The sequence below is a fragment of the Sphaerodactylus townsendi genome, linkage group LG08 (assembly GCF_021028975.2).
Source record: "Sphaerodactylus townsendi isolate TG3544 linkage group LG08, MPM_Stown_v2.3, whole genome shotgun sequence".
NCBI lineage: Eukaryota > Metazoa > Chordata > Lepidosauria > Squamata > Sphaerodactylidae > Sphaerodactylus > Sphaerodactylus townsendi.
Window position 1 is genome coordinate 8,380,993 of NC_059432.1, and position 27,528 is coordinate 8,408,520.

Below are 27,528 nucleotides of genomic sequence, written 5' to 3' on the forward strand. Positions count from 1 at the left end.
AGAGACCTGACCAAACGCCGAATGGGTAAAAGCGATCTTCACCCGCTTGCCCGTTTGTGAGGGAAAGGAACAATCTGTGGACGGTGGCCTGCTGGTGGTGGGGCGGGGGGGGGGGGGCGGGGATGGCACAGGCGAAGGGCTTTGCAGGGCCTGGCCTGCCACTCTCCCTTGCCAGCCCGGCTGCGTCCTGCGCTTCCTCCGCGCCTCCCCACGCGGCACCCTTCTCTCCTGGGGGTGTGCTTGAGAAAGTCCCTCTGTGCGTGCTGATCCTGACCGCAGGAACTTCTCTGCAACGAGGCAAGCGCCCAGACGTCCCTGCCGGCCTGTAAATTCAAACTTTCCTCCTTACTTCATTTATTTGATAAGATTTTATATCTCGCTCTCCCCGGTTCAACGGCCAGGCCCCGAGCCGCTTAAAAAATCCCACTTTCGAGGGGTCCTGAGCCCCGGAGAAGCGCAGCCGTCCGCGCCGGCCCGCAGGGATCCGCGCAGTTTCTCTGCTTGCAAACTTTGCGCAGGAATTCTTGAGCTACTTGCAGGGAGAAAGGCGCGCCCGGAGCACTGGGTTGGATCCGTTAATTTCGGACACAATCCCCACCCACCCCAAGGAAAACAAGGCCTTCCGGGTACATCCCCCCACCTCTCTCTCCAGGAATCCTGCGGGAGCCTCGGCAGGTAAGGCGGGGGGGGGCGGCTCTGCCTCCCCCCCCCCCCGTGAGCAGAACGCAGAAGGGCCGCCCGGGTGCCGGGGTGCCGGGGGCGAGGGGGGGGGGACTCAGCTCAACACCCACAGAGAAGCTGGGGGGAAGGGTCAGGCGGGAGAATGGATGTTGGTGGGTCTCCCTAGCTGGCAATATTCTTCTGGTCCCTAGATTGAGAGGGTGCTGAGTAGTAGTAGTAGTAGTAGTAGTAGGGAGGAGAAGGAGGAGGAGGAGGATAGTGTCGGCGGCAGTAGCCTCTGCGGGGCTGGTGGCCATTTCTTTTTGCCTCCGCCATCGGCTTTTCGAGAGGTGCCGGAGAGCCACTCCGGCCTGGAGGGATCCCCGGGGTTTCTGTGTGGAGTCCCCTCCGCCCGCCCCTGCCCCTGCCCCTGCCCCGCTCCCCCTCGGCGTTCCCTGTCCACCTGCAGGAGGGGAGGGCGGTTGGCAGCCGAGAACTGGGGCGGGAGGAGGGCGAGCCGGGGCTGCGGCTGATTTGGGCGCTTCCTTTTTCGCAGGGCTCCAGCAGGCAGGCAGGCAGGCAGGCGGGGAGCGGTTGGGGCGAGTCGCGGGCGCCGGCCGGCCGGCCCCACGCCAGGGCCCGGCTGCTGCTACCGCCGCCGCCGCCGCCGCTGCCGGAGAAGCCGAGGAGACAAAGGCGAGCCGGGCAGGGCTGGAGCGGCGGCGGGGACGGCAGAGGACCCAGGAGGAGCAGCGGGGGGCTGACTCCAGAGGCGAAGGAACCGGCGACCGAGGGGCAGGTATGTGTGGCTGCTGGGGGCTGGGATGCCTGGCTAAAATCGACGGGACCACGCGTGTTTGCACGCACACACGGACGGTCACCCGGGTCTCCCCCGCGTATGGCCTTGCCTTTGCCCGTGCCGCTGCTGCAGCCGCCGCCGGGGGACCCGTCTCAGGGCAGAGTCGTTGTGGCCACGGCAGCAGCCTCGGTCAAGCGACAAGAGCCGCTGTTGCTGGATTGGCTGCCCGGCCCGCCTGGAGCGGAGGGCAAAACATCCTTGTTCGGACGGCACGGAAGGCCCCTCCCAAATGGAAGCCCGCTTCCGTTGCAGCGGGGTCTACTCTCGAGTTTGGGAGTGCGGTACGGTTGCATTAACGCCACCAATTCGCCTCCTTTTCAAAAAGACAGCTCAACGGCCTTGCAGAGTTGGGCTGCTCAGAGGTTTCTCCATCCCCCCCTCCCCACAAATAATATACCAGGCATTTAAGTTCCATTCGTTGATAGGGGGGGGGGGAGCGTTTTGGGGCTAGGTGGGACAAAATTCCTGGCTCAAAATAAACGACAGCGATCGGTCTAACCGATTAAACCCGAAGGCGGTCCCTCCAAGTCCCCTGCGGGTGGTGGGTGGCACGCGATAGGGAGCTCCTCGCCTGGCAAAAGTGGGGAGGGGGCTGTGGGTCCACGTGGGTCCCGTCTGAATGGGGCACGGGATGGTCTAACACGAATCTACTTTTCCCAAGTATTCACCGGCCACAGGCAGGAACAGGAGCGCGGAAGGCAGCGGAGGCTGAGGCTCTTGTTCTGCAACTTTACACTTTAGGAAGGAGAGAAGGGGGGGGGGGTCGAGATAGGAGGAGATTCCCAACAGCCTGATCCCATCAGCTCCGTCCTTGGACTGCCTGTTTATACGGTCTAGGAGGTGAACAGATGGACTATCAATTTAATTCCATCTTCAACACCATCAGAGATTGATTTTCTACTCGCTTTTAATTTTGCTATAATTAATTAGATCATTACAACTGTTTTCTATTGATCTCCCCATTTAAACCTCAGATGCAACGGGACTTCAGCCGATCTTTTAGAGACACAGAAGGGAAATGGAACAGAGGGGACTGCAAATGGGGGGGGGAGAGGAAGCGGGGGGTGGTATTCCCATTTCCTCTCTCGAGCCCTTGTGTGGGAGGCCGGCAAACTGACTGACAGGGACGCGCCTTGCATTTCGCAGGTGTATCGTGCAAGTAGAATGTTTAACAGCACAGGCTATTTGCGTGTCTGGCGGTTTTTTAAAATGACTAAGACCCTCCGTCCAGACATGCCGGTTTTGCCTATGAAATGTTTGCTTTATAATGAAACTAATTCGGTTTTTTAAAATATGTTTTCTAATAACACCCCGCACTTTACGTGGAACGGTTTTGATGATATAATACATGGAATATAAATATAGTTGCGCGGGAGGGGGGCTGCGGGGCGGGACCCCTCCGAGCCGGCTCCTCCCCCCTTCCCCCCAAGTGGGGCATCTCTTGGCTTGCAACAAAGAAGCTACCAGCCCGAGCCCTCGGCTTTCCCACCGCATTCCCGCCAGCCAGGCCCCGCTGCAGCTCCGGCTTGCGTCTCCTCCGCCGCCCCCGCAAACACCTCTGGGGCCTCCTCCAGAACACAAGTTGTGAGCCCCCCCCCTCTGTTCTGTCCAACGACTTGGCCGCCTCTTAACCGCCCCTTCCCATTTGCTACATAAGAACATAAGAACAAGCCAGCTGGATCAGACCAGAGTCCATCTAGTCCAGCTCTCTGCTACTGGCAGTGGCCCACCAGGTGCCTTTGGGAACTCATATGCAGGAGGTGAAAGCAAGGGCCTTCTGCTGCTGCTGCTGCTGCTGCTGCTGCTCCCAAGCACCTGGTCTGCTAAGGCATTTGCAGTCTAAGATCAAGGAGGATCAAGATTGGTAGCCATAAATCGACTTCTCCTCCATAAATTTGTCCAAGCCCCTTTTAAAGCTATCCAGGTTAGTGGCCATCACCACCTCCTGTGGCAGCATATTCCAAACACCAATCACACGTTGCGTGAAGAAGTGTTTCCTTTTATTAGTCCTAATTCTTCCCCCCAGCATTTTCAATGAATGCCCCCTGGTTCTAGTATTGTGAGAAAGAGAGAGAAATTTCTCTCTGTCAACGTTTTCTACCCCATGCATAATTTTATAGACTTCAAACATATCCCCCCTCAGACGTCTCCTCTCCAAACTAAAGAGTCCCAAATGCTGCAGCCTCTCCTCATAAGGAAGGTGCTCCAGTCCCTCAATCATCCTCGTTGCCCTTCTCTGCACTTTTTCTATTTCTTCGATATCCTTTTTGAGATGTGGCGACCAGAACTGAACACAGTACTCCAAGTGCGGTTGCACCACGGCTGTATATAAGGGCATGACAATCCTTGCAGTTTTATTATCAACTCCTTTCCTAATTATCCCCACCATAGAGTTTGCCTTTTTCACAGCTGCCATGCATTGAGTTGACATTCCCATGGAACTATCAACTAAGACGCCCAAATCCATTTCCTGGTCTGTGACTGATAGCACTGACCCCTGTAGCGTGTATGTGAAGTTTGGCTTTTTTGCCCCTATGTGCATCACTTTGCATTTTGCTACATTGAACTGCATTTGCCATTTCTTAGCCCACTCACTTAATTTACCTGGCGATCCTGACCTCCGCCCCCCCCCCCCAGCCACCAAGTCACTCGCCCAAGTGGCTACCGGGAGCACCACCTCTCTCTCTCCCCCCCCCCCAGCCCTCTCTCCCCGAAACCGGTGGCCCCTGTTGGAGAAGAGAACCTTGGAGGGGGGTCAGGTGGGTGCTGTGGGCCGGGGCTTTACGGCTGGGGGAGGGGAGTGTCCTGGGAGGCAGACACAAAATGGCAAAGGGGGGGGCACTTCATGGGGACCGACTTCCTTTCCCTGCCGGGGAGATTTCCGCTTCTCAGGGAATCCCACCTGGCTGTGAAGTCGGTTCAGAAGGGAGCTGGAGGAGGGCAGAGCAGGCAAATCCCCGGCAGAAAAAGTGTCTGAAAGAAGAGGAAGAAGAAAGGGGGCGGGGCGGGGCGGGGCGGGCGAGGGGCCAACGGAGGGAAGGCTCTGTCTCTTCCTCCCGGCGAAGGCGGCCTGCGGCGGCTGGGGTCCCTGCTGGGCTCCCCCCCCCCGCCTCTGGCCGCCCTTTCCTGCTCTCCCGCCGCCGGAGCCGTGACCGCGTTGCCTAATGGTGCGACTCCCGCTTGCCCTCGCCTGGTTCAGCCCGGCAGACCCGCCGCGGCCTTCTGCGGCCCCCCTCCTCCCCCTCCTCCCCGCTGACTTTGGAGACTTCGGCCGACGCAACCACCCGCAACTAAACGGTTAAGAGAATGAGCGTGCTGCGGGGGGGGGGGTCTTCTCTCCCTCCCCGCAAGGAAAATAGAAGCAGGTCCAAAAGAAGACGCAGACGCTGCTCCACGGGGCCAGGCTGGCTTAAGTTGGGGGGCGGGGGCGTGCGTGCGAGTGTGGAGACCGCTGCTGCACAATCCAGTTCTGGGGCATCCCTTGAAGCTCGCCTGGGGCTGCGGCCACCCTGCCCCCCCCCCCACCAAATGCCCCCGCCCCAGGCCGCCGGCCTTCGGTTCTTCTTCCCAGCTTGGGGGCGCAAGAACTTCCCGGGAAGTGTGGGGTTGATGAAATGTGGCGCGAGGAAGGGTCCAGGGCCACTGGCCCGGCCCCCCAAGAGCAGAGGCAACCGCGCTTCTCAGCAGTCCAGAAGCAAACGAAAGGGACTCCAAAGCCTGCTCGGGGCGCCGCGCTGTGCTCTGCCCCGCCGCCGCCGCCACCCCTCCCTCCTTCCAGAAAGAGACCCCCGGAAACGGTTCTGGAGCCCTCCCGGGTCGTTGTGCGGGAAGGGGAGCCAGCTGGCCCGGAAAAGGCTTCAAGCGCCTGGGCGGAAGTCTGACTGGAAGCCCCGAGACCTCGGCCTCTCCCCCCCCCCCCCGCAGCTCCCCAGGAGGCGGCGGGAGGCCCAGGTTGGCGACTGCGAAGCTGGCGCCCCCTCGTCTTCCGCCCCCCTCTTTGATTGAAAGTCTTGCAACTCCAGCAGTGGATCTTCGGAACACTGAGCCGTTGGCCCATCGATTCCTCATTAAAATTCCATTTCTGCATCGGCTAAATTGGTTTTAAAAGGTTTCCCCGGTTATTCTTGTCTTGTCAAAACCGACGCGGCTCCGGACAAACAGCCCCCCCCCCCCAGTCCCGGGCGCTTCCCCGTCCCATTACGCTACCCTGGAGCGTAATGGGGGCACAAGATGGGGGGCACAAGAAGCTATAGTTTTTTTTGGGGGGGGGTGTTACTGTGGGGTCATCAGCATGGACTCTGGACCCTGCCCTCTCCCCTTCCGGAAGCAAATACAGGGAACATCGATTTAGGCCCATGGAAACAGACCCGACTGAATCTGGACTCTCCTGTGGATCCGTCTGGAAGGGAAGAGGGTCTGGCGAGGGGGCGGGGTCGCGGCCTGCAAACTCAGTCCTGGTCGGAATTATCGTGGCCCTTCGCAGAAGCCCTTCGCAGAAGCCACTCTAGACCAAGCGAGCCCCCCCCCTGAAAATAAGCCCTCCTGCTGCCTGCCACCCTGCGGCCCGGCAGCAGCACCTTCTGGGCCTGACAGCGTGGGGGGGGGCGTGTTGTCGGGGTTCCGGGGTGGGTGCTGCCCCCCCCGAAGGCGGCCCGGGCCCCCTCTTCTTCTTCAGACCCCTTCGTGCCGGAGTGGGGCCGGATGGCGGCGGCTGCGGGGAGCGGAGGAGCAGAAAACGTCTTCGCGATGTGTTTATCCGCTAATCAGTTCATTAGTTATAAACAACATGACATTAGAAGTTAGGAGGCAGCTGATATTAATTTTTATTTAACTAGTTGATGTTTAATCCGTCACGCGGGGCTGCCTCGGAGAGCGCGCCGCACACAAGAGCCGCAGCCAGCCAGCCAGCCAGGGGTGGGGGACGCCGCCCGAGAAGGGGGTCGCCCGGCCGGGTGGGCCGCAAGAGAGCAGCGACTGCGGCGCGCCAAAGGGGTCCGGAGGCCTCGGGGCAGCCGCGGCCAGAAAACTGAGCCGAGCCCAGGAGCCGCAGGCGGGGCGGCCAACCCAGGTGGGCTCCTGCTTCGCGGCAGAGCAAAGGTCGCCCGGTGGCCCTCCTGCCTCCTCCCCCCGCCCGTCTGCATGCCCCACTAGTGGAAAGCGGCGGTGGGTCTTCCCAGGGATGCCGGCGGCCCAGAAGGAGGCGAAGCCGCAGCTAGTTTACAGTCGAACTATTTCAAAAGGCTCCGGTCTCCTTGGCCTGGTTACGGACTGGTCTCCTCAGCCGGCAGGTCGAGAACTCGGCTCAGAAACCCCGGAGAGGCGTCTCTGCCCCCTCCCCACTTATCACACACACAGAGAGAGGGAGAAGCAGCGGCTGGAATGAGATTATGCCCCCCCCCCCCACACACACACTTGCGCCTTTCCTTCTCGGGCACTTTGCCACTGAGCCACAGCGGATCGGTCTCTCACTCGTCCGGGATCCAGACAGCGGGGCTGGAGCATTTCAGCCCCAAACCACCTGCCTGAGACCCCCCCTCCCCTCCCCTCCCCTCCCCGCTCGGCGAGGCCTCCCCCAGCTCCTGTCCCTTTGGGTTCTGCAGTCGGCGCGTTTGAGTGCCTGGTTGGTTTTCTTCCATAAGAACAAGCTGTTGGTCGCGACTCCCCTCTGAACTGGCACTTGGGGTGTGTGTGTGTGTGTGTCTGGGTGTGCGCGGGTCCCTGTACAAATTCGTCTTCTTCGCGACTTCTGGGGAACCTCCCCCCCCAGCTCCCCGAAAAGGAAGTCTCTGAAATATCTCTCTCCATATTAACCCCCCGCCCCGTTCATCCGCAGCAGAAAGGAAATGCTTCGCATTCCCCAGAAAATTGCCCGTTCTGCCTCGGTTAATCGTTAACTCGGGGCGGGAAAAGTTCCCAGGGAAACCGGGCTGGAGAGGTGAGCTGAGGCGGCCGGATCCGCGGCTCTCCCTTGCGGTGTGGGGGAGGGGGGGCTCCGGGAGGCCAGGGGGATGTCGGCACGGCAGGCTGGGGCTCCGCAGGCGGGCTTGCAAGGGAGCCCCGTTCTCAAGTGGCACACAACGCGGGTCCGACGCGTGTACAGGGAGGCGGGATGGCCGACTCGCCAACGACCGTGCCCGCAGGAGGGGGCGACGCCAGCCCCGCATCCATCCCGGTCCTGGTGGTCACTTGAAGGTGCCAAGGGAACGCGCCGACCCCTCCACGCAGCGTGCCGGCCCCCACCGGGACACGGGAACAGGGATCGTGCCCGAGCGCGCGGGTGTGGGGGAAGCGCTCTAGATCGCGCAACGACCAGAACAGTCGTCAGCAACGGGCTGGGGGGGTGGGGGCTTTAAGTCCAAAGTGGAACACACCTCCGGGCTAGCAGGACTCACGAATCACTCCAGACCTGCTTTCCTTTTCGGGGTGGGCGGGCATTTTCTTCGCAGGCGGAACAGCCTTCTCATGGCCTTCTCGTGGCCAGACTCGTTCCGGGGGGTAGAGAACTAGCCAAGGAAATGAAAACGGGGCTCCCCCTGAGACCCTTCCATGTCCCAGCGGCAGCCCCACTGAACCCCCCCCCCTTCCGCAGTGACCCGGCCAGAAAAGATTAAAATCTTGTCCGACTTTTCCACACGTGACACCCGTGGACTCAAGTGGACAATCTCCAGGCATGTGTAACGCCCCCTGTCCGGCCGGCTGGGGAGCGGCATCCTACACGCTGTTTTCGGGGGCTTCTGCAGGGATTGGGGAGAACCCCCCCCCCCTCCGGGTGGGGCTTCCCGGCCAGGCAACGTCCGAGGCAGGGGCCCGATCCTTGCCCTCCTGGCTTCCAGGGGGCTGGGTGTGGGAGCCCCCCATCCTCGTCCAGGGCGTGTGTGCGGGCAGGCAAAGATATGCATGACGGAAAAATGAAATCTAATTTTCGTTCCTCGGTTGGTAACCCCTCATTTTCTGACCCAGCAGGTTGGGGACAGCCGAAGAGCCACGTTCTGCCGAACTTGAACCCGCGGCCGGCCGGCTGGGACGCCGGATGGTGAGACCCGGGTAGAATTCGGCCTTCGGGTTTTGCAGTGTCCAGTCGATCAGAATGAAGGGGGGGGGGGTGTAGCATTTGCTCGGTTGCAAGCAATGGGAGGGGGGACTCCTACAATGTGACCGCGGGTTGGACAACTTCTGTAACTGGGCAGCCCTCGCGTCGTTTCTGAGCTTCAGCGTCATTTAGCAAAAAACCTAAATAATCTGGCTCTTCTGCAAAATTTGAAAGTCCTTAAAAAACAGGGGGGAAAACACATTTAAAAGGGAGGCTTTGAACCTCTGAACCCAGAAAGATTTCTTGGCCTTGGAAAGGACTCATTTATAGCAACTGGGCACCAGTGGGGGACGGCTGGGATCAGAGCCATGTGCCCCCCCCATTTGTGCAGGACTCTGGATAGACAGGTGGTGATGTGCTTGCCACAGACAGACAGACAGACAGACAGACTGCCTTACTATTTAGAGGAACGTAATTTAAAGAATTCCAGATATTCTACTTCCGGGTAAAACCAAATTCTAACGGCACCGTAAAGGCGAACGACATTTATTTCCCTAAAAGCTGCCCAGAGTTTGCTCAGAAGTTGCAGGGAAAACGTGCTCGGGATGGCGACCTGCCAAACCCTGAGTTCCACCTTCGGCGACTGCGCGGCCACTCGATTAATAGACGTTTTAAAACGAATATTGCAGCGGACTCCGCTCCTTCCCGGGACAGCAAACGGGTCTCCGCAGGGCAAGACGGCTTTCGGCTGGCAGCAAAATTGCACAAAAAGGAAGGCGTCCCCGGGTGGGTCTCGGAAGCGGCCCAGAGGAGGGGAGGGGGCGCCGGCGGATCCCACTGGAGTTCTCCTCCGAACAAGGGAGCCGGAACCCGGGTCCTGAGAACGCGGAGCTCGGCGGTCCAGGGGACTCCCGCGGCGCTTCGGGCGGCGGCTCTTGCACGGCTCCCTTCGCAGCAGGCGGCGCTTCTCCACACCCCCGCGGGTCGCGCGAGTCCGCCTGAAAAGGGCGCAAAGGAAACACCTCGGGGAAGGGGCTTCCGGCACCCGAGCCCCATGGCCGCCCTGAGGGGCGCGCTGGGCTGTGCTTTTCGCCTGGGCCAGGAACACTCCAGGCCTTTCAGAGGAAGACTCTTCAGGGGGGGTCACCAACCACAGCTTTGCTGAGGCCTGCAGCTGGGAGACAGAAAAGACCCAGGCGCCGCCCTACCGTGAAACGCATTATCATTATATTGTTGTTGTTGTTGCTGCTGCTGCTGCTGCTGCTATTGGTTGATTTCACAGCTGCCAGATCTTTAGCTGGTTGTTGACCTTAATAATAATGATAATAATAATGATGATGATGGTGATAATGATAATAATAAAAGATTGCCCAGACTGAGTACAGACAATTAGATTTTGTTTAACATCACAGCTGCTAGATCTTTAGCTGGTTGTTGGCCTTCATTACAATTCGAGGTTCACCCAGATGCCTAGGAAGTTGCAATGTATCGGCAGCAGCGGCATAGTATTCCTGCGGATTCCAGCAGGGCTGCCTTCTGAATCTGACAGATGTTAATTTTGTCAATTCAAAGATATTTCAAGTGTTGCCCTGGCATTTTCAGAATGGTGCCCAGGGTGTTGATTGCCACTGGGATGACCTCAACTGGTTAGTGCCATAGATGCTGGAGATCGATTTTTGAATGCCTGGTATTTAGTGACATATTCTTTTTCAATGACTCTGCTGTCACCGGGTACTGCTACATCGATGATGGTCATTTTTTTGTCCTGAATCACTGTGATGTCCAGTGTATTATGTGCCAATACTTTGTGCCAACACTTTGTCTGGTCATTATGTACTTTGTCCTTTTGGAGGAGCAGCAGTGGCGTGGTAGTTAAGAGCAGGTGTACTCTAATCTGGAGGAAACGGGTTTGATTCCCCGCTCTGCTGCTTGAACTGTGGAGGCTTATCTGGGGAATTCAGATTAGCCTGTGTACTCCCACACACGCCAGCTGGGTGACCTTGGGCTAGTCACAGGTCTTCTGAACTCTTTCAGCCCCACCTACGTCACAGGGTATTTGTTGTGAGGGTGGAAGGGAAAGGAGTTTGTAAGCCCCGTTGAGTCTCCTATATAGGAGAGAAAGGCAGGATATAAATCCAACTCTCCTCCTCCTCCTCCTCCTCCTCCTCATTTTCCATGATTTTTCTGGACAATGTTCCCACCAGTTTTTAGCTGTCCTTTCATTACAATGCCTGAATAAATTCCAGTGGATCTGTACTCCGTCTGGGAGATCTTTTTGCATCAGCTGAGGACATGATCTACAGTTTCCTCAGCTTCCTTGCTCAATCTCACTTTGCATCATCTGAGGATTTTTTTGATACTGGCCTTGACTGTGTTTGTTCTAATGGGTTGAGAGGCTAAAATCAAGGATTCAGTTTCCTTTTTTCAGAGTTCCCGTTGTTAATCACAGCCAGGTCTTTTCGTTGTCCACCTTTTCCTTGATCTTCCCCAGAAATTATGATGATGCTTTCTGATATCACAGCTTCCAGTTCTTTAGTTGGTTGTTGGCCTTTCATTACAATTTGAGCCTCACCCAGAGGCTCAGGAATTTGTCATGTATCAGGGTGGTATTCGGGCAGATTCCATAACAACAACAGCAACAAAGACGACTGTGATGATGGTAAAGGCAACCGCAGCAGCGCCTCCATCAGAGTTAGAACCTTTAAAGAAACACGCTCCAGGGTGAGCCAGCTTTGGCGTTCTTTTTTCAGGGTGGGGCGACCGGCAACTTCCCCTTCTCTCCAAGCCACGAGCCTTTCTCTAGGGCAGAGGCGCTTCTTCCTCCCCTCCTCTTGTGGGCCAAGAGTGAGTGAGTGAGTGAGTGAGTGAGTGAGTGAGTGAGTGAGTGAGTGAGTGAGTGAGAGAGAGAGAGAGAGAGAGAGAGAGAGCCTGGAGGGCCCCTAAAATTTGACCCCCAAGTCCCACACATCTGTGGTTATCCCAAGGTATCCTCTTTGGACTCTGCCACGCAACAGGTATTTGGGCCATGATCCCTCGGGGAAGATTAGACAGCCCCATGGCTTTCCTCTTGAGAAGAACAAAAGTCTCCAGCGCCTCTACTTTTCCTCTCTTGGGGGCTTCCGGGAGGGGGGGGCAGCGGGCTACACGGTGAAGAGGCGGCGTGCTTTGGCGCCCTTTGCTTGACACGTGTTGCGCAGCAGCACCGTCTCCTGGTTCGAGTAGCCCCGATGCCGGGTGGGAGGAGGCGGGCCTCGGGCGAAGTCCACTCGCTGGCTGGGAAACCGGCATCCCCCCGGTAGAGGTTTCCCCGCCAACGAGGGTACGGAAGTCCTTCGCACCAGTGCCGCCCCCCCACCCAACGTTTGGCAAAGCGGCCCGTCGCCCCGGGAAGCTCCATCCCGGCCCCGGGGGAAGGGAGCCGGTGCGGCAATGCCTGAGACCCCGAGGAAGGTCCAGCAACGAGGGCGGCGGTGGCTCAGGTGGCCTTCGTACTCGGAGGGTCTCTCGGCAGCAAGATCCCCGGCCAGGGGCTCAGTCAGGCTGCGGGGTCCGATCCCAGCTTTGGGGCGCACACTGAGTTGCCCGGAGGAAGAGGCCCCCGAGCAGAGCATTTTTAGGGAGGCTGAAACTGAGAAGGCTCCAACAGGGGATGGGGGGGGGGGGGGGGGATTCGGGTCCAGGCAGAACCCCGGGAACCACGCAAGCGCCGGGTGGGTTTCACTTTCAGGGGAAGGAGGAAATCTGTACAGGAGCTGCCGGGAGGCCTCGGTCCCTTCGAAGGACCCGTCAGGCGCCTTCCCGGGAACTGGTCCCGCTCATCCCTGAATGGGCCCCTCAGCAGGGGCGGCGGGGGGGGGGGGGAAGGCGCGCCCGCAAGTTCGAGGGCCACCTTGGCAAGAATAGTTTCGGAGGCCAGCCAGCCAGCCAGCCAGCCAGGTGCGAGTCTGGGGGCCTGAAAAAACGCCTCGCTTCCTTTCTCCCACCCTGCTGGAAGCAGCTCTGCCCCGAGGCTATTCCAGGCGGGGTCACATCGCAAGAGCCGTTCACACAAAACAGGAGTCCATTCGGAGCTGAGGGTCTCCTATGGCTGCCCAGGGGCCCTTCTTTGCATGAGTTCCCAGCTCTGGCTTCGGAGTCCGGCCTGCACAAAGGGGGGAGGGCTTCATCGGAAGGGGAGCGGTTTTGATCTTTCAGTTGGACATAGTGGAATAGCCACATTCCAGCCCCGCCCAACCCACCGGTGGACACCGATCCAGGGCAAGCCCCCCTCCAATCCAAGTCGCCATCTGCAAATTTTAAATTGTTTAAATTCTATGAATTTAATATTGTTATAGATTGTTTTTATATTTGTATTTATATGATGTTGATGTACACCGCCCTGAGCCCTCCGGGGGAGGGCGGTTAAAAATGGAATGAAAAATAAAAATTTGCCGGCTGCCCCTTTGTGCGCAGAGATTAGTCTCCTGCGCCGGATCTCTGGAGAGGCGGCATACACGTGTTCAAAAGAAAGAACCACGCAATAGGCTGTACACGCAAGAGTGTGCTTGTGAGAGTGCCCACACCCACATGGCCGGGGTTTTTTTTCAAGGGAAAATCTCTTCGAGCACAATATGATTGGGGACAGTCTCCCCCCCCCCCCCCATGGGCTCCGGGTGTAGTAGACAAGCAGAGTGTTCGTTTTCAAAAAACTTTCCTTGCCGAACTACCCGTGCCCCCCCCTCCCCCGCTTGTTTCATTGTTATGTTATTCGTGGACTGGCCAAGGCGCGACCTCCTGCGACCGCGCAGAACACCCCATCATCGCATCAACAACGCCCGAGGACGCCCCCGCCCGCGAATGGCCCCACCGCTTCGCTGCCCCCGTCCGAAGTGGACAAGCCAGGTCTTTCCAGCCGGAGGTCCGCCTGGGCGTTTGTCTGCCCCGAGTGCGGCAGGGTGTCCACTTTCCTGCGAGCTCCGAGCTGCGGGTGCGGTTCTGAGGAGCCCTGCAGAGAAGGAATCCAGCCAGACCCAAACGAAGATGCGGGGGGGGGGAGGGGGGTTGCATGTAACTCCCTAAGAAGTTTTGCTAGAGGACTGCGGACTCCCGGGTTCGGGGGCGGGGGAGTGCGCCTGCTGCTCGGGCTCTTTTGGCTCCCCAAATCGGGCTGCGACGCGAGCCCCACGATCTGGTCAGATCTCCAATGCGAAGCAGGGCTGGCCCCGGTCAGCATTTGACTCCTGGCGGGGGGGAGGGAGACCACCAGGCAGCAACGCTTCAGAAACCGCCTCTGCTGTCTCTCGGCTGAGTCGCTGGCGAAGTGGGGGGGGGGGGGCTTTCCAGCCCCGGCAGCTTGGGTGAGTTTGGGCTAAAGCGTGCAGCGCCCCCTCCCCCACTTGGGGTTCCGTCTTTGCGCGCGCGCCTGAAACCTGGAAACCGAGGCAGGGGGGCGAGGCAATGGCCAGGAATGGGGTAACCGAGGGAGGGCTATCCGCCAGTCCCTCCACTCTTGGGGTGCCAGTTCAACACCCTCGCTCCCAGGCTGCCCCTGCGTTCAGACGTCGCTTGGAACCCGCAGCTCTTCAATAGCTGGGGGCGAAGTGGGGGGGACGCCATCTAGGAGCGGCGCTGTTGGCGTTTGGGTCCCCTAATTAAAAGCCCGAAATGCGTTTCCGACAGTGATGTGCCCACAACCAGCGGCCGACCCATCATTTCACACCGGGATTTACTTGCAGGGGTAGGAGATGCGAGCTCTATTAATAATCATAAAAATCCTGCTAACCCTCTTTTTAAAATTAATAACTCTGTAATTATAATAATTTTATGTGCTTTTTTATACGAAGAGGTTAATGTTGTCACAGTGTGGGGACAGGAAAAGAAGCCAAGCGCGAGGCCGGCTGCTTCAACTGACACCTTCCTATTTTATTAGGAGACATTATTATTATTAGACATCTGCAGGTAGAGAATTAAAATTAAAATCGCTTTCAACAATTCAATACACTTTTTATCAGCCATCTATCTGAAAATCAGGAACATTCATCATCGGAGGCATTCTCCCTGAAAACAAGAACCCATTCAAATTTTATACAAATTATCATATTTATCATAGTCTGAAAATCTGGAGTCGCGTCTCCACAAACTGTCTGCCAGCTCCCTGGGGAACTGAATCACACTTCGCAGCGGCTAAAAGCGAACCCCCCCCCCCCTTCATGATACACAAAACTAGGGGGAGGGGATACAAGTTCAAAAGGCAATTTTTTCTTCCCCCCCATTCCATCAGACACAGTCAAAGTGGGGGAGGAGCAAAAAATACCAATCTTGATTTCGCGAGTCACTTTTAACCCTTGGTGAACAGGCGCCCCCCTCTTTTGAAAGCCCAGATAGCCCCTGCGTCCAGGGCAGCCGGGCTGAGGCCTCGAGGCCAGGCAAAGCCAACCCCGGCCCTCCCCCTCCCCCTCCTGACGGATTGCGGCTTCTGCCTGGAGTGGACCGCGTCATTCACTGGACGAAACTCAGGGCAACAAAATGCAGTTGGGGGGGGGGGGTTACGTCGTCGCCTAAGCTCGCATTTGTTGTTGTTTTTGAGGGATTTATGATCAACGGATTCTGGCAAAGACAGCTATTAAGTACCAAGACCGGCGAGTACCCTCCCCCCCCGCCCCGAGCACGTGGGAAGGCGTTCTCTCTGCCCCAGAGCTGCTGGCGCCCGAGTTTGCCGCTTTCCCCCCTTCCCCCCTCCGCCCCGCCCCAGGGCAGACCCAGAAGGAGCTCTGCCAGTTTTGGGTCCTCCCGACTCCACCTGCGGGCTGCCGAAGCGCAACTCAGCTGAAGTTTCAGGGGAGCACAGTCCCCAAATGTGACTTGGCGGCACCTCTGCTCTGCCGGGAATCCGTGTCCATCCCAGGAGACCAGCTGGAAAACCCCAGAGGCTTCAGTCCGGCCCGTTCCGCCCGTGCAGAAGAAATGCGCCCTCCATCCACTTTCAGGGCACTTCGCAGCCGAGCGGAAGAGCAAAATCCACTTTCAAACAATGGTGACAGCGGATGGAAAGGGCTTTCTTCGGCATGTGCGGAAGGGGCCTCTGATCTCCTGCGAAGGAAGAAGCCCAGCCCCTCCCTGCGGGCCTCTCTGAGGGCCCCTCTCACCCCAACCCCCTTAGCGCCCTGGCCCAGCCGCCTCCGAAGGGGCTGGTGGAAGTCCGGCTGCCTCGATCCGCTCCTCGCCCGCCTTCTCCGGCCAGGCGACTCCGCAGGCCGAGCACGACCCTCTCGAGGGCTGAAGAGGAGCTGTAGCGGCGGCGGGCAGCCCAGCACCACCGTGTGCCTCCTGGATCCAGCAACCACGGACCGCGCCGAGGGGCGGCTGAGATGATGGGGGGGGGGGGGGTGCCCAGCCCAGGCAAAGGGACAAGGCGGGGGGAGGACGCTTCCCAGCCTGTTTACATTTCTCCTCGACGGTCTCCCCACCTGCTCGGGCCGGGGGACCTGCGGGCTGGGGAGGGGGGGTTCCCCTGGTCCCCCCTAACCGTTTCGGCCGGGCGGCTTCTTGGGAGGAAATAGGCCGCCCCTGCCCGGACTCCAGCGCCCCATGGCCACGAACTGCCCCGCCAGGCACAGATGGCCTCCGAGGTGCCCTCGCTTCCTTCCCTCTCCCCTGCACCCTTCTTTTCCGCACTACAAGCGACTGAGCTTTGAACCCCACTCCCCCCCCTCGCCGCCGTCGTTCCCGCAAAAAAGCAGCTCTGCGCACAGCCAGCCAGCCCCCCCCCCCCCCCATCCTGCACAGCAAAAGCGCGATCCGGCCGCCAGCGGGGTTGTTTCCCTGCCAAACTCGGCACGTGGGAACCTGGCAGCTCCCGTCGGGGGAACAGACCCGCGTTCGCTTCTGACGCGCCCCCACGCGGCCGGGAACTGCGTTGCAGACGGCCAAGGGGAAGCCCGGAGCCGCCCCCCCCCCGCTCTAGGGGGGCGGATGGGTGGGGGAAGAAGAGACCCCTCAGCCCAGCAAGAAAAGTACTTCCAATACGATGTTTGTTAACTAGGTTATCCAGGCAGTAGAAGATTTTAATGCTGAATTTTATGGCTCCACCACGCTCTACCGTCCTTGTGAATATTGTAATATTGCATTTTTTACAAGTTACTCTTCTGTTAATGTTCCAGCTAGTAACTTTTATAATCCTCCTCAATGAAATTTTTTTGTATTCTTCTGCACCGTTAACCTCAATGGCAGCACCTCACCAGCCCCCGGCAGCGGGCGGGCGGGCGGGGGGGGGGCTCTTTTCGCAGAATCAGCGGCAGCATCAAAACAGGCACACGCCTCCCTCCATCTCGGGATCGCGCCTATCCCCGACGGGGGGGGGGGCAGCAACGAGGGAGCTTCACTCTCCCAAAGAAACCCCCGGTTCCCCTGGAGAGGGTTGGCGGCAAGATCTTGGGTGGGCTCCATGCCATATTTTCCCGGCAACCGACTGGCAACTCCATGCCTGGCTGATGCTTTGCTCCCGCCCCAGTAGCGCTAGCAAACCGCTCCCAGACGCTGGGCAGCCGGGCTCCCCCCTTGAACCGGAGATTCCCCACTCCTCCACATGAGCTGCAGATTCTTATTTGGTGAACCAGGTTTGTTTCCGCACTCCTGCATTCCTGCTGGGTGACCTTGGGCCAGTCCCAGTTCTCTCAGAACTCTCTCACAAGATATCTGCTGTGGAGAGAGGAAGGGAAACGAGTTCCCTGCCTTGAGTCTACTTACAGGAGAGAAAGGAGGGATATAAGGAGCAAATCAGAAAGGATCAGCAGTGGCTAAGAGCAGGTGCATTCTGATCTGGAGAAACCGGGTTTGATTCCCAGCTCTGCTGCCTGAGTTGTGGAGGCTTATCTGGGGAATTCAGATTAGCCTGTGCACTCCCACACATGCCAGCTGGGTGACCTTGGGCTAGTCACAGCTTTTCGGAGCTCTCTCAGCCCCACCCATCTCACAGGGTGATTGTTGTGAGGGGGGAAAGGCAAGGATATTGTCAGCCCCTTTGAGTCTCCTACAGGAGGGATATAAATCCAAACTCCTCCTCCTCCTCCTCTTCTTCGTCTTTGTCTTCGTCTTCTATGAAGCTAAACTCCTTTTCTGCTTACTCTGGGCACCAGGTCAGGACAAGCAAAGGCTGCGGAAATGGCACCCAGACCTCAGCAGAGAGGGGGGAGCCATCCTGGATGTTCCCAGGCCCCATGAGCCCTGGCCCAGTGAAACAGGAAGCCCAGTGGGGGAGGGGCTCAGCCCTGCTTGCTGATTGTCACCCACCTGCCTGACCCAGCAGCTTTGAGGGTTGGGTTAACCAGGTGCTCCCCCTCCTCCAGTCTTCCTGCCATTTTTCCACGGACAGCAGGAACCCTTTTTAAAAACTCCTTGACTCTCTACTTAAAAAAACATTTGCACAGGGCATGGGTACCCTGATAATGTCCTTGGAGTCGAAGTCGGCAGTCAGAACAGCTGGTCATGGGTGTCTCTTTGTGTGCTTGTGTGTGTGTGTGTGTGTGGGGGGGGGATCTAATTCAAAGGATCTGATGTGAGGCCATTCTGCTCAACCAGCAACCGTATTTTAACCAATTTAACCAATTTTAACCAATAATCCCCACAATCCCAATCCAGAAGAAGAAGAAGGGTTTTTTTCCCCCCCAATTAATACTCCCTCCCTTTTTCAAATCTGGTTCAATCAGTGGCTCCAGACAGGAGTTTGCAGCCTCTAAAGAGCCATAAAATAAGTCAACTTGAAATAAGGCCTCATCCCCCAAAGTGAAGCTGTTCTCTGAGGAGTGCTGGTTTGGTGGGGCTTGAGCATCCTCAGCCATGGGGGCCACGTGAAACTCCACACCAGCTCCTTGGGGGTGTGGAAGAACCTGCTGCCACGCCTCCTTGAGGTCCTCTGAGGTCCTGCCACCCCCTGTGCTGCCTGGGCCAAGAGGAGCGGGAGGGGAAGAGAAACCTTTTGAACATTTGACTCTTGGGTACTGGTTGTTCTGAGTCCCATTTTGTTTCAAACATCTCCTCGTGCCTCACCCAAGCAGCAAAAGTCAAGCACTGGAGCCAGCATGATCTGCAAGGGGGAGGGGGGGGGGTTTCCTTCCTTGGACTCAAGGCAGAAGACACAGAGTCAGCCAATACAGTGGAGGGATGGGGTATTCAATAGTCAATGCAAAGGGATTAGGGATGTAGAAACAACTTGAAGTCTAAAAATAGAACCAGATGTTCACAGGCATTAAAATATAGGGCACTCTGATTAGCAGGATACCATTCCCACTGAAAGACACCCAGTGCGATTTTCCCTCTTCACTGTTCACTGCTCGGCAGCCAATCATAGAAATAAATAGTGAGCCAATAAATTGATCACCCAGGGATTATATATAAATTCTGAAGTCTTATCATTCAGTTTTAAAGTCCATGCTGTCATCAAAGTTATTTCAGCCATGCAAATTTCACATATAATTGCAGGAGTTGTAGTCTCCCTCCCTCCAGCATAGATTATCTACCAGGCCAGGCCACCCACTAGTCCAGGGAAGGACCGACATTACTGGCTGTAAAGTAGGCTGAAATGCAAAAGGCAAGAGAAAATGAAACCGAAGCACTACAGCCACTGAATAGCTGCAGAACTATTGGACAACTGGTGGAGACAGACCACGGCTCATGAGAATCCACAGCCACAGAATATGACATCCTCACCTGCTGAACCTGCTTGCTGCCACGCTTTTCACCAGGGCCAGGAACACAATGCACGCGCGCACGCACACACACTCTCCCCTTTGCATTAGGAAACTATGGCTCCTTTGCTTCCCAGTTCAGGCCATCTCCTGCCTTGTTCCCATGGGCCATCTCATGCCATGACTGCTGCAGCTCTCTTCTCTCTGGCCGTACCTCACCAGCCCTCTGACCTCTCTATTCAACATTCCACCAACAAAACACCCCACCTCTCCTGCCCCCTGCCTTGAACCTCACCTTCAGCTTCACCCTCCTCTCTCAGGCTTCTCAGGGTCTTCACCTGCTTTCCTCATCTCTCTTTATTTCCCATTTTATGCCTCCTCGTGACCCCTGCTCCTCTCCCTTTTCTACTCTCTGAGGCATCTCCACCCAATTTCCTTTGCTGCCCCCCTATACCTGGGACCCCAAGAATCTCTGTGTGGTGCCAATTTTCCATTTTCAAATGTTTCCTCAAAACACATCATTTTCCATCGCCTATGGTCAGCTGCAGCCCCTCAGCTGTCCTCCCACAAACTCCTTGTTCTCCTGGTCTCTCCATCATCTTCTTTCCCTTCCCTCTTAGTGGAAGTGGATGTAGCTCTTGAAAGCTGCTACCTTGGAGAGCTAGTTGGTCTTTAAAGTGTTGCAGGACCCTTCCTGCTGCAGACCAACATGGCTACCTGCTTGAAACTCCCCTCTGAGTTGTTTATCTCACACCATCAACACCAAGACTGAAAGTTCCTGGCCTGCCTTTTTCTGCCCTTTAGTGGGCCACGTGGAAGACAGTGCTGTGATCCACGGGATAGTGGCTATGGCAGCAACAAGGATTGGTCCCAACATTCTGGCGGTGGTCGAGAAAGGGGCTCAGGATGCAGCCGGAAGTGAGGGACATTTGGGAAAGGATAAAGGTTTCACGAATAAGAGGAGAATGTATAATGGCTAAACAAGCTTTGAACTATAAGTGAAAAAATGTATGGGAAAATTTTGGGACATGTATATAAGTATATGGTTGATGACAAAGACTTTATGATAAGAACATTGAATCAAAAATGGGAGAAGGAAGGTTTTCTAGACACTGGGGAAACTGAAAATTTAATAGACAGTTGGAAAAATATAAAGATTGAGAAATATATGGAGTTGGAAAGAAAAGTGATATTTATTTTTATTTATTTTATTTATTTTATTAAACTTCTATACCGCCCTTCCCCGAAGGGCTCAGGGTAGTGTCTATCAATTATATAAAACAGTTAAAATCCATTTCACACCCAATCCCAGTTAAGAACCATATATAAATTATAAAAATTCAGATGGCGATTAAAATTGTTTCCCCTTCCCCATTCTTGCACCTACAGAAGGCCAGATATTTATCACAGAAGTGTGGTGTTATCCTGGCTGGCCAAATGCCTGGCGGAACAGGTCCGTTTTACAGGCCCTGCGGAAACTCTGTATGTCCCGCAGGGCCCTGATCTCCCTAGGGAGCCTGTTCCACCAGGTAGGGGCCAGGGCCATAAAAGCCTTGTAACCCTTGTAGAGGCCAGCCGGTATAGAACACCAAAACAGTGGTATGGAAATGGTATAGAACACCAAAACAACTAGCATACATGATTAAAGGACTTAGTCCTAAATGCTGGCACTGTGGAGAACAGGAGGCATATTATAGCCATATGTGGACGGAATGTATAGAAGTGAAAAAAATTTGGACAACCGTATTGTTATATATCGAGAAACTGGTGAAGATTAATATTGGGATGAATAATGATTTAATGTTCATGGGTGTAATGGAGGATAGAAGGGTAGATAAAAATATAGCTATATGTATAAAATAATGATCAAAGCAGCACATGCAACAATAGCTTTAGGCTGGAAAGAAAAGAAAAAATGGACAATCCAGAAATGGTTGGAATATATCTGGGAACAAGTGACACTGGACATTTTTGATATAATAACAAAAAATAAACTGTGGCAAGATAAAAAGAGTGAAATTTTGAAGATATGGACAATATATGCGGACTGGATGAAAGAAGCTGGAGTCAGTGAGGAGATATAAGAGAAGAGATTACAAAGAATGAACTTACTGCTGTTTGATAAAACTATGAAGAAAATACAGCGGGGAGGGGGAAAAGGGGAAAATGTATTGTTTGAGAACGAATGAAGTATTAATATAAAATGTAATATTCAAATGATACAATAAAAAATTAAGAACGAAAAAGGATGCAGCCGGAGGGAGGCTCGTTTCTCGGTGCCCTCTGGCAGAGGCTTGCCAGGAGTAAATGGCGCCTGGAGACCCCAGGCTCTGCCCCCCATCACCCCAGCTCTGCCCCCTGATGCCCCCCGGCTCCACCCTACTGCCCTCAACCCCACCCATGTCACCATGGACATGGGCAAGATCTAGGGTGCCCCCCCCTGCTGGCTGGGCTGGTCGGCAGCTTGCAGTCTCTTCTGACCTCCCCTCCAGACAGGCCTGAAGAGACTGCAGTCCCAGCCTCGGAGACCTTTTTTTATAAGCACTGAGGGGGTGGGGCGGGGCTTGGGGAGCAGGAAGGGGTGGGACTTCCTGCTCCCCAAGCTCCACCCCCGGCCCTAGTGGTTATAAAAGCAGGTCTCCCGAGGCCAGCACTGCAGTCTCTTCTGGCCTGCCCAGAGGGGAGGTCAGAAGAGTCTGCAGGCTGCTGGCTTGGCTCCAGCTGGCAAGGGGCGGAGGGGGGAGTCCTGGGTGGGGCTAGGGGTACCCCTTGTCTGTAGGCAGATATGCCACTGCCCACTGGGCTCCCTCAGGAAAGGGGGTAGGTTTGACAAACACCCCTTGGAGAAGCCACCCCCTGTTCCTGGAGAGAAAGGAGGACAAAGGAACCCACCTTGGCCATGACTTTGCAACACCACAACCACATTGCCAGTAGAATCCTTGCAAGGGCTGCTTCCACTACCACCCTCTGACAATGACAATTTGCCAGTAAAGAAAGACTGCTTCTTGCAATGCAATAATAGCTGCCCAAATAGCTTGGACTGAGAGCCTGGAAGCTAAGCCATGGATGGAAGATGGTCCAGACTAGCCCAAGACTCATCAGGTCTCCAAAGACAAGCAGGGGTGGCTCTTGGACTGGAAACCACAGAAGAATTCTAGGGCTCCTAGACTGGTCAGAATTTGCATGGGAGACCGCCACAGAAGCCCAGGGCTGCCACGCAGAGGCAGGCAATGGCAAACCACCCCTGAATGCCTCTTGCCTTGGAAACCTCATGAAGGGTCACATTCAGTCAGTTGTGATTTGATAGCACTTTTTTTGTTATTATTATATTGCAATTATACATGAACCAAACGGTCCAAAACAAAAGAACGATTCTCTGCACCACCAACTGAAAACCTCCCCACCCTTTTCAAATGCCCCTTACAGATTTCATTGATTTGCTTACCACTGCAACCAATGCAGCTCGTAAATCCAATGATACTGCATATATGAGATTTGCATTTTGAGTCTGGCCAATGTGCACTGAATAAAGGTTGGAATAGTGCACAACATTTTTTAAAGAGATGACTAGCCTAACTACTATACAATCTCATAGGTGCCCCAATGAGATATCAGTGACAACTAAGGAACTTTCCCTCCTAAAACGCAAGGAACCTCTCCCTTCTTGCAAGAGGTGGCCATGCTTGGCAAATACAAAGCATTGCTCTCTAGCAGGAAAGAAACAATGCCTGATGAATGATCTAACTGCCTCTTCCTCTAGTGCCTGAAGGCCAGCAACCAGAATTGCCACTGTCTCCCAAAGCAGATGTTTCTTTTGGATTCACCAGCAGCTTTTCAAGCGTATCCTACTTCAAGAGGTTAGCTGTGGGGTAATTCTGGCCCTCTTTTCATTAGAGCCACGAGAGAGGGGGAAATGCCTTTGGCCGCGCACTGAGCCCCGGCCACCTTTAAAGAGGCTCTTTCTCCTTCTCCCTCCCCCAAACACAAACAGGCCATTTCCGCAGCTGAGCTGATAAAGATCTGATCCCTATTGAGGGCCACCTTAGCTGATGGTCATGAATAATTTGTTGGCGTCTCAGAGCTCAAAGGTTAATTTAATAAAAGGATCAGCTCACACTCTGAGGGGAGAGTGAGATCCATTGATCTTAGCCTCTTCAACCAATGAGGTTCACAGTTTGGCATTTAGCTCAATTCTTCAGGAGATAAGTGAACAGGATAACAAGAAACAATTTAATTAATATTAACTCCGAGGCACATTTATTTATTTGCTTATTACTACTGCCACAATTGCTTCTTCCAGAAATCTAGAGACTGCACATGGATTGCTTGTAATGTCATCATCAACAAGTACCTTTTAAGGGGAAATTCTGGTTTAAATCCAGTGAAAATTCATGTCATATCTGCAATTCATAATAGGTTAGAACAATTTTCCTTTATTATCTAATTGTAATTTTTGTCTCTGCTATTCAGTGGAATGCAGTCATGGTAGTATCTATTCTTCTGTATTTCATTCTTTTTCATGTATTCTTGTGCATTTTTGTACCTTTATGAAATAAATCTTTAAAAAGAATCATCCCTCTTGTCTGCACAGATGCCCATTGGTTTTTTATCTATAAGGATGGCTGTAAAGGGACTAAAGAGAAGGATCCACTTTTGAAGTGATGCTTGGAGATGTTCCTAATCTTAAAAATCAGATTTTCTGCAATAAGGCACAGAGGCAACACAGAGGCAGGAGGTAATTATGTGCCATCTTGTGTCCTGAGCCAATGTGGCACACACCTTGGGGATGGACCCTATGTGAGCACAGATTCCTTTTGGTGGGGTTAAAAAACAATGGAAGCTAACACCTTTTGTTAAAGCTGTAGTGACTGGCCAGGCCAAACCTTCAGAACATGGAACCCTCATCCCCAGCGTGTCCGCTGCACGCATCACCCCTCTGGTCCGCAAGCTGAAAGGGAGCCCTTATTTCCTTCTACCTAGGCTTCTCAGTTCTGCCCCATGAGCCTCTTTGATCTGTTGACATCTTGAGGGCAGTCATGAGTCAATGCATTTTCTCCTCCAATATTCAATACAAGAATTGACTTTTACATTAATATATGGGAGAATTTTCTTCCATGATTGTGCATTCAACAGTCTATACAAATACTGGTATTTGGCACATCTGGAACAATGAAATAATCACCTTCCTTCCTTCCTTCCTTCCTTCCTTCCTTCCTTCCTTCCTTCCTTCCTTCCTTCCTTCCTTCCTTCCTTCCTTCCTTCCTTCCTTCCTTCCTTCCTTCCTTCCTTCCTTCCTTCCTTCCTTCCTTCCTTCCTTCCTTCCTTCCTTCCTTCCTTCCTTCCTTCCTGCTTCCTCCCTCCCTCCCTCCCTCCCTTCAAAAGTGTGATAAAGAATAGCAATCAAATTAGTAAGTCATAATGATACAGAAAAGACAAGTAAAAGGCGTGTGGGGGAGGGAGAGAAGAAAGAGAAATAAATAGCGTAGGTTATTGTGTGAGATTTTCCATGATACCCTGATATTTGGAATGCAATATGTCTTTAAACAGATTGAATTCTGTTCAATTGTCCATTTTTATACCATTCTTTAACTCGTGCATATCTTACAGAACAAAGTTCAGTTTAGAATGAATGAATTCCAATAAGAGACTCCTAACATATAAAATAAGATCACTTCTTGTCTTACAAAGAGGTCCAGCTTGACACGGCCTCCAGCAGACATGACAGAGTATCTATTGGTGGCGCGTTAAATGGATGGTACACCAACCAGAGAGCCCAACTCTCCTTGGTGTCCCATGCCAGACCAACACATACAAGTCTTGGGATTTCCAGGGTGTGGAGAGCCCTGAAGGAGAAAGCCTCCCATATCAGCATTGCCACCCCCCAGCCCTTTGCTGTGACTGATGGAGGATCGGGAATACAGTGGGGGAGGGGGAAGTTCTTTCAAAGCGACCATTTCACCCTCCCTCACCCAGATCTCAGTCACACACGCTGGGTCCACCTTGTGCTCTTCAAGGAAACCTTGTAGAATCTTGGTATTACATTACACAGTGACAAAGAAGGGCTGTGTCTCCTAGCCTAGCAGAAAACATGCCTTGGGAAAAGGACTGAGCTTGCCCATATGACTCTTCCCTTCACATGCCTCCTCCCACTGGGATCCCTCGCCCATTCTTGGCTTCCTCTGTAGCTCAAACACCCTCCAACACAGAGCAGCTTAAGACGCGAAGGGACCCTGGATGGGGAAGATAACACGTCCACTGGTTCTGGTGGGTTTTCCGGGCTGTGTGGCCATGGTCTGGTGGATTTTGTTCCTAACGTTTCACCTTCATCAACAATAGGAACAAAATCCACCAGACCACGGCCACACAGCCCGGAAAACCCACCAGAACCAGTTGAATCCGGCCATGAAAGCCTTTGACAATACATAACATGTCCAGCTTGCCACATTCCAAGAAATGACCTTGATGCTTGAGGAGGGAGGTGTGTGTGTGGGGTGGGTGGGTTGTGTGCATAAGTCAATCAAGCTCAGTTCATTGTTCCAAAAATTATTGGCATCATGATTGACTCAGCCATTTCCAGGCCTCCTCCTATAATTGTCCCTTGGTTCTTGTGGTATATTAGACACCTCACTGTTTTTTTCTTGTACACAGGTTGAAACTTCATCAGAGGAAGGGGACTGGTGGACTGAGGCCTCAGACATCAAGACATCAGGTATTACAGGGTTCTGTAAGATGTCTGCTGCTCATGTCGTATCCTGGCATGGCATCAAGGTGTTCTCCAGATGGTGGTGGCAGAAATACTATTAAGCAGGCTTTCTCTTACAGGACTGAATCTATCTGTTGTCATAATTTGTTCAGCTGTTGCCAAATCTTGGAAGGAGCCCAATAAATCCTTCTCTGATATGGTTAGTTTTAGAAGCTTCATCAGGTGACTCTACCCAAGCTGCTAGGTCCTTGGGTGAGAGGTATCCTTCAGACATACTTTTGTTTTGAGGCACAGACGGGAATGCAGCTTCATTCCTATCTTGAGGTCTTCTGATGGCAAAGTTGGGCAATAAAGGAGATAAGGTTGTATTGTTGAAGACTCAAATTGGAAAAAATCTTTGGTGCTCAAAAGTATTTTTGTTGGAATAACATTGTAGGGATTTTGAAGCTTTCAAAAATTAGCTGTCAAAACCTTTTGAGCTTGATTAGCATTAGATGTTCGACTGATCTTAAAATCCACATATCCAGTTTTCTCTCCCAGAAGCATTCTTAAATGTCTTAAAACAAGTGTTTTAGATCTTCACATAGGAGTGTGGCCTCTAAACTTACAGTTTGTATCTTTGCAGCACCAGTTGGTAAGAGAGCTTCATTCTCCGATGACGTGACTGCCCAGGAGTCCTGCCGCCGCATCCTCCTGCAGAGCAGCCCCCTGTGAGACTATGAGGACTTAACGCAAACTGCAGTTTATTTTGTTTTCATATAAGTTGGCTACCTTTCTAATTAAATCCTCCAATTCTGAGTGCAAAAATCTAACATCTTTGCAAATAAAGTTCACTTTCCATTATTAATGAGAAAAAATCTGTTCAGATCTTGTTTTTTAATTTTCACTCTTTCCCCTCCTGAAATAAGGACTGAATTGATCATATCCCTTTCAAGGAAGGCAGGTCTTAAATGGGAAACCTCTGGCAAAAAACCAGAAATATCTGCCAGCGCTGGAAAATGGTTTGAGAAGGGAATTTGAGAGGGCAGAGTATGATATGGCAAAAAATAGTCTCCAACTAGATTGCTTTAAAGGCAAGGGTGAAAAATCCTCAGCTTCTCTCCCCTGTTTGCAAGAGCCCATTTTATTCTCTGAATGGCAACTACAGATCCACAGAATGACCTTCCCTTAGCAAATGTTGCTGTTGTCATTGACAGTTTACAGTGCCTTCCAAATAAAAAGCTCTCCAATCAGAGAGATAGGAGGGTCTTTTCAATAATGTTATTATGACAGAAACCTTCCAGCAGTATTTTCTCAAAGCTGCGCTCACACAGTTGCCAAACGACGGAGTTAAAAATAAGCATCTTACCAGGAAAGTGAAGTTCTCAGCCTTAGTGAGAGAAGGGCAGCTATTTTCGCTATCTTATCTCAAGCTGCTCCAACAACTTGTAAGAAGAGGAATTTTGTTTTTTGTTGAGCCATCAGAGAGTCTTTGCAAAACACAGCTGCTCCGGCGCCATCTTGAATCTATTTAGCTTCTGTGCCAACTGAGGTTTTTGAGTTTTCCTTAAGGACTGACCCATGCAGGGGGCATCACAGTTGTTCAGCCTTGAGGCAAATGTAGCATCAGTCCATG

General features: G+C 53.9%; 1 protein-coding gene across 1 annotated transcript; it reads left to right on the forward strand.

Moving 5' to 3' along the window:
* Positions 1-122: 122 nt before the first annotated feature.
* LOC125437873 lies at positions 123-26,763 on the forward strand. The gene is made up of 6 exons (XM_048505908.1): positions 123-297; positions 445-675; positions 1,217-1,459; positions 8,480-8,552; positions 25,859-25,919; positions 26,539-26,763. Exons 1-6 carry the CDS (start codon positions 123-125, stop codon positions 26,575-26,577), a joined length of 822 nt encoding a protein of 273 aa, XP_048361865.1. The 3' UTR covers positions 26,578-26,763.
* Positions 26,764-27,528: the final 765 nt, after the last annotated feature.

Coding starts and splice junctions, on each gene's coding strand:
- LOC125437873 (XM_048505908.1), top strand. CDS start 123: ATGGCACAGGCGAAGGGCTTTGCAGGGCCTGGCCTGCCACTCTCCCTT. Junction 8,553..25,858: donor GCCGGCTGGGACGCCGGATG/GTGAGACCCGGG, acceptor TCTTGTACACAG/GTTGAAACTTCATCAGAGGA. Junction 25,920..26,538: donor CTCAGACATCAAGACATCAG/GTATTACAGGGT, acceptor GTATCTTTGCAG/CACCAGTTGGTAAGAGAGCT.